Below are 12626 nucleotides of genomic sequence, written 5' to 3' on the forward strand. Positions count from 1 at the left end.
CCGGCGGCCCTTACCTTGGCGCTGGTTAAGGATGGCGGTGCCGGGCCCGCATGCGGGCCGCTGGCTGCAGGCGCTGGCCGTGGCGCTCATCGTGGCGCTGGCCTACTTGATGCTGCAGGAATCGGTGCTGAGCGCGGCGCTGGGCGCGGCGCTGGGCGCGGCGGGAGCGTGGTGTTCCCTGCGGCCCAGCCCGCCCGCCCCGCGCCTGCCCGCTCCGCACCCTCCCGCACGCCGCCCGTACGGCAGATCTGCCGCTAATGGCTGCCCGGCCGCAGGCACCGGCAGTGCTGAAAGCACCGTGTCCCGCCGCTACTACCTCGAGTGAGCGCTGGGGGGAGGACAGGATCGGATCCTCCCGCCGCTAACGGTGGCGCTGACCGTTGTGTCCCCACAGGGCCCCGCCGCCGACCGTGCGCCGCCGGTACCCGCTGCCGCCCGATCGGAGCCCTGGGACCGTGTTCCCGCCGGTACGCTGGGGCAGTCAGATGCCCAGGGGCTCGCCATGGGCCCGACGCCCAGCCCCGCTCCGGAGCCCCGTGACTGTTAAGGTTGCCGGCCTGTCTCGCTCTCCTGCGTGAGTACGGGGAGGGCAGCGCCGGGAGAACTGCACCTTGATGGGACTAAAGGGGGGATCTGGACTAGGGCCCGTTGGCCCTGCAGCAGCTCCCTGGGGGCGGCAGCCGGTGGGGTGCGACCCCAACCCCCCGCGGAGGCGGCACCAGGAGCCCGGCCCCCTTTATGGGGGAAAACCCGGGCCTTGGTGGGGGATCTCGCTTTGTGGATCGCAGCTTGCCTGATGCCCTGCACTGCTTTGCTTTGACCCGCAGCTTGACGCAACAAATCTTAGCTAGGAACTTCCAGGACAAAAGCAGCCCAGACCCCTGCGCCAAAGAGACTGTGCTCAGTGCCATCAAGGAGTGCAGGAAGAGGCCCTTGCAGCAGGAGGACAACCAGGCTTTGGGAAGTGATCATGACAACAAGAGGAGGTAATGAGCCAGCAGTCCAGGTCACTGCAAGTGAGGTGGGAAGGTCTAAATGGGGCTAGTGCTTCAGTGGTGGCAAACGGGATGTGACCAGGAGTGGGTGGGAAAATGCTGCTGGAAGTGAACTGCAGAGAGAAGCACAGCCATCCCATCACCTGGGCCTCTGGGCTGTGTCGGGAATTTCTCCTGGACTTTGTTTTGCCCTTGAGATTAGCGGGTTTAGGGTTTTGTCTGGGCAAGCTTGTGGGTCAAGTGTGTTTCCCTTCATTGCTGAGGGTGGAAGAGGCTGGGATGTGGTTTGAGTAAGCTTGGCTGTACTTGAGCTGGTGGGGGAAGTGGCTTCTGTCATCACAGGGATTCACAGACTGGGGAAACGTGCTGGGAAATGCTGGGATGCCCTGCAGACTTGTTATCTCTATCCTTCAGTCAGACCAGGAGTGACAGGATCCCTGAGTCTTACCTCCCCAGGTGGAAGCAGTGCCCTTTAAGCAAGCCGTGCACTTCCTTTGTGTGCTGTAGCTAGCAAAAGGAGGTACAAACACAAGGGTAAACAAGAAAAACTATTTTTTGCTTTTGTTAGTCCAGGTCAGTGGCTTCCAGCTTTGACTTCAAAGTAATAAGGGCCCAGTGTCTTTCCCAGTGCTCTGGGAAGAACGAGGTGTAAATCCTGGGTGCTAAGGTGTGTGGAAGCCTTTCTGTCTGCCCAGGCATGTTGCTGCCTCGCCATTCTCCCCTCCTGGTTTTAATCCTTGTGGACACGAAGGCTGTTTACCTTGTGCTCCCTGTGTGCTGCTGCTGCCTGCCTGGGCTGGAGAAGCGGAACTGGGCAGTACCTGGTGCATTGTCCTGCGTGCTGCACTGGGGCTGCTGCTAGAGGTGGCCCAGAGAGTGCAGTGGGATGAGTGGTGGTTCACGGGGCTCCTGCATGGCAGGGCCTGCCCTTCTGTCTGCCACTGCTGAGCTTCCCTCTGCCCTTGAACCCTTGGCTTGGTGAATCTGCAGCCTGCAGGAGCCGAGCAGGACAGCAACAGGATGGGTGCACAGACAGCATAAGCTTGGGTTTTTTATTTCATTTCTTTCAATGTGCCAATGCACAGCTCTGCCACAAAATCCAGTTTGAAGGCATTATTGTCTGACAAGCATGGAATGATTTTAGGCAGCAAATCCTGCAACATCTGAGAGCAGAAAGAAGACAAGGTCACCTGGTGAGCTCAGGATCGCCCATGCGCTGGGACCAGCATGCTCGGAGCTCCAGGGAAGCACCTGGGCTAAGTGACAAGGCAGATCATGCACCTCCAGCCCAGCTTCACAGCAGGTTTGCTGTAGGACTTTCAGACTTCAGCTCCTGACTGAGTCATGGTAGGAAGGGGATCAGCTTCTTCCTCCCAGCATTCTGGGGCACTGGTTAGGAAGAAGTCAGAGATAGGAGTTTCAGAGGTCAGGTCTCTTCTAGAAACAAGCTGTTGAGTCTCTCTGAAGTATTTTGGCTTCAAATAACGGATTTGACCAGCAGGCAGGTGGTGCAGGTGCTTGGAAGGAGGCAGTTTGGCTGGGAGGCAGTGGGGACAGGACCAGGTAGAGAAAGAACCTGCAGAAGGATGCGGATGGGGGAAAACTCTGTCCTGGATACTGGGTAGCAGGAAAAAAGCAAGGTTTGTGCTTTCCAGTGCTGAGCCTGCCTGGAAAAGGGTCCTCTCACTGGGCTGAGAGCCCTCCATGCTACCACAGACTTGTGCCCTCTCTCCCGCAGGCGCTGTGGCAGCAGTGAAAGTGGGCAGTTGGCTATAAAGACACCAGAAGCAAACGGAGCCCCTGCTTCTCTTGTACCCAAGTAAGTACTTCAGGGCAAAAGCAACTCTGTGAGCTGGGGGTGAGGAGTCCAAAACCTGTAGGTTCTGGGAAGGGTGCTTGCCTTTGTCTTGGGGAACCCAGCTTTGGGGAGATCATGGGAGCCTGTGGCTGTGCCTTTGGTCTGTCACCCTGAGCACAGGTGGTGGCTCTAAAGGCTGTGCTGCTGCTGAGGCTTGTTTCTAAGTGCTGCACTGTAAGGAGGAGTGGGGTTGCTTTCTTCCACCCACCCTGCATTGAAATGGCCTGTGGGGAACTCATGAAATCTTTAACCTCCTCTAGGCCTGAGGCTATGAAGAGGGACCTTGACTCGCACCACCCAGAGGAGTGCTCAAAATCGAACATCTCTTCTCCTAGCAAAACATACACTGCAGGCATCCCAGGTTCTGCGCGCAATGCGATCGCCAGCTCTTACAGCTCAACCCGCGGACTCCCACAGGTAGGAAATGTCCTGCCTAAGGCAGCCCCGGAGCCCAGCATACAGCTCTTTTCCCCTCTGCACTGTGCCCCGGTCAGTCTGCTGGGGGATACATCCAGAGGAAAAGGAAAGACAAAATCTCTGCTGTGCGGACACCTTTTCAGCTGGAGGCAGCAGCACGTGTGGGATCCCTGTGTTCCCACTTTGATGTGGGTCTCCTCAGCACCTGCTCAGCTGTAATGGCCGATTGTGCCATTACACGATGGCTTAGTCATGGCTAATGGAGCTCTGCAGCTGTGCAGGGAAAGGTTTTCTCCAGGATGGATCAGTAGTGAAGGGTTTGCTCTGGCTTGGCCAGCTGTGTCTTTCTGTCACCTCAGCCATAAAGAGCCTGGAGGCCACTTGCTCTCAGAGTGGATTCAGTTTGGGGTGCTCATACTTTGCCCTCCGTGGATGCTCTGAAGGGGAGCTGAGCAGCGTTGAAGCAAGAGAGGCTCTGGGCTTGGCAGCCAGCACCTGGGAGATGGTATTTATTCTGTGGTGAACAGGAGAATAGGAGGCTGTGCTCCCCTGAACCAAATCAGTTACTATTGGTCTCTCTGTTACAGGTGAAGAGAAGGTATCTGAGTGTGTCCCCACAGTCCAGCACAGCATCCTCCTGCTGCGAGACGCCAGAGTGGCCTCTTAAGAAACGAAGGTAATGTACTGCTCATCTGGCGAACACCTGCTTGTCGATGCCAGCTGGGAAGAAGGCAGTTATCTTTCCAGCCATCCCAGTACCTAAGTCCTGCTCTCCAATGAAGCCGTGACACTCCAGGCCCTGAGACACAGCTGCTGGGTCACCCAGCTGTGGGGAAGCCCTGTTGTGTCCATCAGCATCCCCGCTGCCTTGTTCCATTGTGGTCCTGGCGGCAGCGCTGACCTGCACCATCCCTGCCCTGCTCCCAGGCCGGGTTAGAGCTTGAAGGGCTCAGATTGCTGCAGCAGTGACTGCTGTGTGGTGTTGGCATGGCCTGGGTCCGGCTGGTTGCCAAAACGCTGCAAAGAGGTGGCCCCCGATTTTTGTCATCTCCTCAAAAGCAATTCATGGGCGCTCCAGGAGGGCTGTAATGTAGTGCCCACCGGGGTGTGCAGGCCCTTGTTCTTCTCTCTCCTGGCTCAGAGAAGGACCTGACCTTGTCCTCACTAAAAGCAATATATCAGCTGCCCTGCTGACAGGGTGGGTTCAGTCCAAGGCCCCGTGACTGGCAGTGGCTCCCACCCGGGATCCCCGGCTGCTGCCCTGAGCTGCCCGAGCCGCGGCCCTGGGGAGGGGAGCGGAGCAGCTCCTGTGCCTGGAGCCACACTCAGGCTGCTGCGGTGACTCAAGGCTGGTGCCCTGAGCTCTGCTGTTTGGCAAAGACAGCAAAGAAACACAGCAGGGCTGCTTGTGGGAGTCCTTGGGGTGTTGGGTCTCGTCCTGCTCCCAGGGCAGGGGGCCAATCCTGGGGCTGCCCCTAACTGGCTCTCCCACTTGCGCAGGGAACGGGAGATGCGGCATTCCAAGAGTTGCACTCCAGTGAAATTGGACAAGGCTGTGCAGATGGAGGAAGGTGAGTAAAGGTGGGGCCCAGCTCTGTGCCAGGGTTGGGTGGGCCACTGGTGCGGGGCAGCTGCGGGACACGAGGTAGCTCAGGTCTGCAGCTGGGATGAGCTTGAGGTGTGCCCTGGAAAGGAGGAACGTGCCAGTGCTGAGGCAGTGGCGTTTTCTCCCGTGTGCCCATGCTGGCTAGAGTCCCGTGGCACAGTGCGAGATGTGGCCACGGCTGGCAGTCTGTGTGCTTTGTGGTTCGGGTGGGCAGCGTGCAAGGAGCGTCTGTGGAGGTGGGAAGGGGCCGCTGGCCCATGGAGCCCCAGCGGGCTCTTGTGAGAGCTTCCCCCTGGATCTCTTGTGGCCAGCTGCTGCCCCAGGGCATCGCAGCCTTGTCCGCGGCTTAAGGCCGTGCCCCTGGCTCTGCCCTCCAAGACGGGCATCCAGAGAGGAGTGAGAAGGGACAACCCCCTCGGTAGAGGCCAAGCGCCCCTGCTGGGAGCTGCTCCTGACTTGTCTCCTCCTGTAGCTGTCGAGAGGCCTGAGGAGGAGCGGCGGCAGTCCCCGAGCCCACCACCATCGCCGGGAAAGGGAAGGCCACGCAGGAGGAGCATCTGCCTGCTGGTGCCTTGGGACAATGAACCACTGGTGCTGGTACGTCGCTGTCTCGCAGCCTCTTTTGCCCTCGTCTGGGGACAGAACGTGCCCAGTGCAGTCCCTGCAGGGCTGGGGGCAGGCTGAGCTGCCTGCCTTGGGCCAGGAGGTCTCGTCCTTGGCTGAGTGGGAAGTGAGGCTCTCCCCTGCCCCAGTGTGTGGTGGGCTGTGCGTGACTGTGCTGCCCGCTGCCAGAGCAGGTACTGGCTGGGCAAGGGTGCTGCGCCCTCAGTGCCAAGCTGGGGGCCAAAACGAATGGGGACCAGAGCTCTGCGGTGGCTGTGGCAGAACCACGGCTTCCCGGCTCTGGCACCAGCCTGCTTCCACACCTCCATCAGAGCGGCTCTGCCGGCTTCCCTGAGAAGGAACTAAGCTACTGCTCTCTCTTGGCAGCCCCCTGCACCTGACCCCGGCTACCCCATCACAGAGGAGATCATAGAGGAGGAGAGGAAGGCAGCACAGCAGCGGTTGCGCCGACTCCTGGGGTATAAGGAGGGTAAGGGAAGAGTGGGAATGTGAAGGGCACGGCAAGGAGGAGACAGCCATGGCACAGGCTGGCAGGGCAGGGGGTGTCCGTGCAGGGCAGGCTGAGGAAGCTCCTGGGCTGGTGCTGCCTGGTCCTCGGGCCTGAAACTCCTGGAGCCTGGTGAAGGGTTGGGTGGGAGAGCTCGTGCCCCGCAGTCCCCAGGGTGATGGGCAAGGGTCCCCAGGGCCGGAGCTGTGAGCTGTTCCTGCTGGGAGGCTCTGCTAAGGGGTAGTCCCATACAGAAAGCTGTGGGTCCTGATTTCGTGCTCTCTCCCAGCAGATGAGGTCCCCAGCACCACTGCAGAGGGTATGTCCATGTCTGGGCCACTGGCTTGCACCGTGACCTCACCATGGCCTGCTCCTGCCCCAGCTAGCACCAGCTCACTCCCAGACAGCCTGAATCAGATGCAGAGCAGTGTGGCTGCACCCATGCTCGCGGGTAAGGAGGAGGGTCAGCAGGGTGGGCCTTTGGCAGAGCAAGAGAGGCGCAGTGGGAGCTGTGCACTGCTTCTGTGGGAGGCGGGTGGCAAAACTCCCTGTTCAAATGCTCTGTTGGCAGCAGAGCTGGCAGGTGGGTCTTGAGGGGGCATGTTTGGTGACACCAAGCTCATGGTCCTGTTGGGAGCTGCAGTACAGGGGTAGGTCTGTGGCAGGGGTGGATGTTTCTCCAGAGCCTTTGCAGCATAGGTGTGGGTGCTTGGCAAAAGGGCCATCTCTCAGTAAATGACCCCTGTCCCTAAATAAGCTCTCCTTGTTTGCAGACTCCACTGGAGCTGCAGTAGTGTCCCAGCCACTTTCATCAGCTGCCCAGCTGCCTGCTCCGGCTCTGTCACTGGAGTTGAGTTCTCTGCCTGCCACCTCTGCTGACACCAAGCCTGTGCCTGTGCTCAGCACATCTGCCCTGACTGTTCCTGTTGCCCCCAGCAGCACAGCACCTCCTGCATTCACAGAGCTGGGCCAGACCCCCAGCAAGCCTCTCTCCTTCCCAAAGCCAAGCGTCCTTTCTGAGACGCCAGACACCACTCCCTCCAACCAGCTGGCAATGAATGCAGGCACTGCTGTGCCTACCACAACCCCTGTCTTCAAACCCATCTTTGGTGAGAGCTCAGCCCCCTGTGCAGCTGTTGTCTCCACCACCATCACCATGCCTGTGAGCTCAGGCCCTTCCTCAACACCCTCTACCACCACCATGTTCAAGCCCATCTTCAGCAGTGTCATCACAGCTTCATCTGCAGTAAACACCTCTCCTTTTGCCTTCCAACCGTCACTGCAGCCGGCCTCGGGTGCAGATCTGCCTGCAGCCTCCACAACAACCCTGGCAGGATTCACAGGTCTCCCTAACGTCATCTTCACCACGGCAGCTATGACAGCCACCACAGAGAGTTCAGACGCCACCATCAAACCTGTCTTCAGCTTTGTCATCAATGCACCCGCCTCCACCGGCCCCACCACCAGCCTGACCATGACCACTGCCACAGCCACCAGCATGTCACAGCCCTTCCTGTTTGGGGGTCCGGCCACCTCAGCTCCCAGCACAGAAATCAGCTTTGCCACCCCAGTGTCCACGCTCCAGTGTGGAAAGCCAACTCCAGCCGCAGTCACTGCCACCAGCACTATCCCAGGAGGCCCTGCCTTTGGCCAAGTGCCTTCAAACTTGACGGCTCCTGCCACTACTGCAGGCTTTAGTGTATTTGGCAGTGCCACGCTGACCTCTTCTACCCCAGCCACCACAAGCCAGGTGACACTGACGTTTGGCTCCCCCGCTTCAGCCTTTGGCAGTTGTGCCGGCGCAGCTGCGAGCCAGCCAGCCACCAGCCAGCCTGCTGCTGGCCCCAGCAGCTTTGCCCCTACATTCAGCTTTGGAGCCCCTGCAGCCCAGTTGGCTGCTCAGCCCACATTCGGCAGCAGTGCTCAGCCAGCCTTTGGCACAGCCAGCACCCAGGGCTCCTTCGGCACCAGCAGCACCCAGGTGGCATTTGGGACCACCGCATCGGTCTTCTCCTTTGGGACAGCCACCTCCACCACCGCCAGCTTTGGTTCCACCACCCAGACCACGAGCAGCAGCAGCAGTGGCAGCACCATCTTCGGCACCACCCCTTCTCCTTTCACCTTTGGGGTGACCACCCAGCCAGGACCCTCCACCAGTGCCTTTGGGGTCAGCACGCCAGCCCTGAGCAGCGGCTCCCCTGCTGTACCTTTCAGCTTCGGGGCTGGGCAGAGTGGGGCGGCCCTGGCAGCAACACCATTCGGCTCCTCCCTGGCACAGAGCACGCTGGGGGCACAGAGCCAGAGCACACCCTTCGCCTTCACCATGTCCAGCACACCCAACAGCGGGCCTGTGTTTGGAGGTGAGTCGGGGCGGACGGGGCTTCTGCGGGGCTGAAGGGCAGGGTTAGATTTAGGCAGCAGCTTTCCTGCCTGACCTGGCTGGGCAGCCCTGAGGGGCTGGGGCTGGGGCTGGGGCTGTGCAGAGCCTTGCCATGCGAAGGGAAGGTGCTTCCCTCACTCACTGCCCCAGCCCCAGCCCTAGGCCTGGGGGTTGGAGGGGAATCCGAAATGTCGCTCCTTGCCCCTCTGGATGCACCGGATGCATCGGCTCCTGCGGGTGCTGAGCCAAGGCAGGTGCTGTGCAGGAGCCAAGGTCTTGCCAGTGCATAAAAGCTACTTGGAACATCTTGGCAGGTACAAATGCTGCCAGACAGGGGTTGCAGTCGATTCCTCCTCACTCTCTGAGGCTTTCCCCACCACTTTGCATGCGCCCTGGGCCAGCTCAGCTCCCAGAGAGCTGAAACCCACATGCTGAGTAATTTCTTGATCTAGAAAGACGGAGGCCTTTGTTCCTGCCTGGTCTGCAAATCCTCCTGTGCTGCCCTGCTGGCAGGAGAGCTCAGGGATTACCGAGAGTGCCACTTCTTGCATTAAAAGGGGTTCTTGGGTGAAAAGGCTGATCTTGGGGACTGCGGTGCTCCAGCCCCTGGGGGCAGAGCTGTGCTGCCAGCTTCCTAAAGCCAGGCTCTTCCTCCTTTGCCGAACCCAGCTGATGGTGGCATCTTGCTTTCCAGGAACTCCTGCACCCACTTTTGGGCAAAGCACACCTATCCCAGGAGCAGTGGGGAGTGGAAGCAGCAGCCTTTCCTTCAGGACTCCCAGCACTCCTGCCTCAGGCTTCGGAGGAGTTGGCACTTCCTTTGGTAGGGAGGGAGTTGGTGCTTCAGCCTCGAGGAGCTGATGGGTCGTGTTGTCCCCTTGGGCTGGGGGATGGCGGAAGGGCCAGGCTGTGCTGTAGGAGCCGGCTCGGGTGGTGGCTGCTGGGCTCCGGGGATGTAAACCCTTCCATTCCCCCGGGGATAGGGATTGTGCCAGCTGGGAAGGTGGCTGAGCAACCTTTGTCTTTCAGGTTCGTCCACACCCGCCTTTTCCATCGGAGCAGGATCCAGGGCCGGTGCTCGCCAGCGGCTACAGGCTCGGAGACAGCATACCCGCAAAAAATAATGGCCAGTGCTGCTGGTCCCCCACCCGCGAGGGCTCCAGTCCAGAGCAGCACCAAGGTGGGGCCAGAGTGATGGGGCCAGGCTCCATCTTTGCTGCCAGCGAGAAACTGTGCTGGGTGGCAGCGCCTGAGGTGGTGAGCCAAAATCTTGTTACTTGAACAGTTCCACAGCCAAGGCTGGGTGAACCTCTGTACATATCTGCAATGTTTCCTTCCTGGCTTTATTGTGCCATGTTTCATTAGGTGTAACCTTTTCCCCATGTGTTTCTCCTCACTGAGCACCCCCAGCCAGCCCCTGCCATGTGGCACGGCAGGCAGCAGAGCCCCATGGATGCAGAGGGGCTGCTTTTTGGGCTCCTGAGGGATGCTGTCTTTACCAGGTCCGAAATCCTTCCCCCCGTTTGATCCCATGGCCTGGTGAACACACTCCTTCCGCAGGGCTCTGCTTTGTTGCCCTCCCCGCAGCAGTGGAGCTGGGGTTAGTTCCATCCTGGCTTGGGCCTCCAGGTGCCGTAGGTGACCAGCCCAGTCTCCACAGTGGGGTGACGGCCCCTCGCAGCTGAGGATGTGCCACACCCTGGTACCTCAGCCAGGGATGGGGATCTCTTCCCCCTCAGCCCTCACTGCTCCCACTGCCCCGCTCGTGTAAAGCCCTTTCTTGTTTAGCTTATTTGTGCTCCCGTCCCCATGCGCTCATTGAATCAAGCTTGGAGGAAGAACTGATCCGTGTGTGTGGCGGCATGTTGGTTATGCCGGATTTGCTGTAGGGAGTTTTATTCTTTCAGGAAGCACCCGTCCCTTTTTGGAGGACATGTCCTGGCTAATTGGGTGTTACCAGCAGCAGCATCACTGTGTGGCTGTTCGCACCGGGGCTTGTCCCCATGCTGTGGTCACTGAAAGCAGCCAGGGCTGGGTGCTCCAGCCCTGGCAGTCTCTCCCCTCCCCATGTTTGGGTGCTCTGGAGCCAGCTGGGGAGTCCAGAGAGGATGGGGATCCTCCCCAGATCCCAATTGTTTTCCATCTGTGGCCCATCCCCACCCGTTTGGGGTTTACCAGCTCCCAGGAGCTGCGGTGCTGTCTCCCCTGGGGCCGTTCAGTGGGAGAGGGGCAGAGGCTGCCAGAGCCAGGGCTCACCTGGGAGCTGTCCCCCTGCCTGTGGTGGCCCCACCACCCCCAGGAGGGCTTTGCTGCCAGGTCTTTATTCTCCGAGACGTGTGAGTGTGTGTGTCGCGTGGAGTCCAAATTACAGAAAAACCACAAATATTTAAATGTTTTTTAATGAAATAAAACTTTATTTTTATATTTAAGCTCAATTGCCTTTGAGTTCCTTCAAGCTTGGTTCAGTGAGGGCGCAGACCCCGGAGCACTGTTGGTAGTGTTCAGATGTACTGGCCGCTGCCCAGCATGGCCCAAAGGACTTGGCTGTGCCGGGGAAAGGCAGCCTCATCCCGTGGACTCCGCTGCACTCCTCAGCCTGTTACAGCATCTCCTTCCTTCTAAACTGGGATGTACGTGGATGTGACGAAACAGGTTTTATTTTTGTCCTTCTCCAAGGATGAAGAGTATTCTGATGGTGAGGAGCTTTCTGGGCCACCAGGACCAAAGTGTCGGTTCTGACATTTCTGTTGAGGACTTTTTACTGTTGTCCTATTATTCTACAGATGTTCTGCTATTGTTCTACTGTTGTTTTGGTTTACTCTTGTTTTACTGTGAATGTGCAATTTTTTCCCCTGGCTTTTTATGTCCCCCATTTAAAATAAACAGACTGTGTTCACACCTGCTTGCCCATGTTTGATTCCTGGGCCAGAGCACATGGTGCTGCTTCACTGCAAATTCTGCTTGTGGGTACTCGATCCCACTTTTGAACTACACCTGTGCAGTGGAACAATACTTGTTCTTACTATTATTCCTATTTATTTTTATTTCACTTATTTTCCTCCACTTTACCTCTGCCTCGAGCACCCTGGCTGTTCAGAAAGAGCCCAGAGAGAGATGCTGGCTCAAGGAAGCAAAACAAAGGCTTCTGAAAGCGGTGAGCTGGGGTGACCTGGCACAGGCAGGTACTGAATTACCGGCTGGGCTTAACCCATGACAACTTGTCAGGTGCAGAGGGCCTCCGGGCCTAGGTCCTTAGTCAGAGGCTTCCTCTTGGAAGCTCACTGCTGCAGCAGTCTGCGGGCTGTTGGCTGTGCAAGGTTGGGTGAAATGTCTTTAGCAACACTTTGGAAGGCCCTGCTGTTGTCGAGGCTGAGTTTTGCTGAGGGACAGTGAAATGGAGATTCATGAACCGCTTTATCCCATTTAAAATGCTTTCTCTTGCCCCCAGGGTAATCTCTGTGTTTACTAGGAAAGGTTAGGGGCATAATTCCTGTATTTGGCACGTGGACATGGCCTCAGTATGCAGATGTCTACATGCATGGCCAGACTGGGGAGATCCTTGGGTGTGCAAACCCTTCCCCGCAAACCCAAGCACCCGACGGCTGTCAGAGGAATGCCAGCACGGCCCACGGCAGAACGCAGGAAGCTGCATGAAAGGCTCAGCTGTCTCCTGCTGGAAAACTCAGCCATTCCCATGTCTTCAGACCCATCTTATCCCAGCAGTTGGGAAGCACAGTGTTCTCTGCTGCTTGCAGGGGAGAGGCATCCGCTTCCGGTCAAAGGAAGTCAGTTATCAGCACAGCTTGTACAGGAAAAGATCAATACCCGGCTATGAAGCCCATCAGAACCCCTGCACCACTGCCTTCGGCAATGCATTACGAGGGAGGCATTGCCACCTAGTGTCCACCCAGGAAAAGGGACTCGGCCACACATCCACCTTCCCGTGCCTCCAGCCCAACGGCACTCCTGGGGGCCAGCACTAACACCCTTCTGAAGAAGAGCAAGGCTAAGCAAACGGGACAAGGCTGCCTGTGACAGGAGCTACGGCTGTGGAAGCCCAAGCCCCAGAAGCCAGCCATGGAGCAAGCAAGAGCCCAGGCTTCTGCTCTTCTCCTTGTCTTGCTGACAACCTTCCACACAGCACTTACTGCTCAGGTGCTATTGCTGCTCCAGGCCATTCACCAGGACAAAGCATCCCAGTGTGTGGTTAAGAGAAGTGGTATCAGGTAACTTCTTTTGTTCTTTCTGAGCACCGGGAA

The 12626-nt window shown here is 58.4% G+C and overlaps 1 protein-coding gene across 2 annotated transcripts; it reads left to right on the forward strand.

Moving 5' to 3' along the window:
- The first annotated feature begins 31 nt into the window (after positions 1-31).
- LOC133224299 (nuclear envelope pore membrane protein POM 121C-like) lies at positions 32-11265 on the forward strand. Of its 2 annotated transcripts, XM_061375711.1 has the most exons (13): positions 32-321; positions 395-574; positions 828-986; positions 2734-2814; positions 3114-3270; positions 3858-3946; positions 4771-4841; positions 5349-5473; positions 5867-5969; positions 6277-6438; positions 6761-8347; positions 9062-9190; positions 9397-11265. In XM_061375711.1, exons 1-13 carry the CDS (start codon positions 32-34, stop codon positions 9489-9491), a joined length of 3228 nt encoding a protein of 1075 aa, XP_061231695.1. In that variant the 3' UTR covers positions 9492-11265. The 2 variants fall into 2 exon arrangements, with proteins under 2 accessions (XP_061231695.1, XP_061231696.1); XM_061375712.1 differs by lacking the exon at positions 32-321 and having other exon boundaries at positions 339-574; positions 6280-6438.
- The last annotated feature ends 1361 nt before the right edge of the window (positions 11266-12626 follow it).

The sequence above is a fragment of the Neopsephotus bourkii genome, unplaced genomic scaffold (genome assembly GCF_033783945.1).
Source record: "Neopsephotus bourkii isolate Nb327-2 ecotype Australia unplaced genomic scaffold, CSIRO-AGI_Nbou_v1 NB_1675, whole genome shotgun sequence".
NCBI classification, from domain to species: domain Eukaryota; kingdom Metazoa; phylum Chordata; class Aves; order Psittaciformes; family Psittacidae; genus Neopsephotus; species Neopsephotus bourkii.

What these genes read in the sequence shown, in the direction of transcription:
- LOC133224299 (XM_061375711.1), top strand. Translation starts at nt 32, where the DNA reads ATGGCGGTGCCGGGCCCGCATGCGGGCCGCTGGCTGCAGGCGCTGGCC. An exon ending in ACAATGAACCACTGGTGCTG is followed by an intron (nt 5,474 to 5,866) that starts GTACGTCGCTGT and finishes CTCTCTTGGCAG; the next exon opens with CCCCCTGCACCTGACCCCGG. An exon ending in AGGAGTTGGCACTTCCTTTG is followed by an intron (nt 9,191 to 9,396) that starts GTAGGGAGGGAG and finishes TTTGTCTTTCAG; the next exon opens with GTTCGTCCACACCCGCCTTT.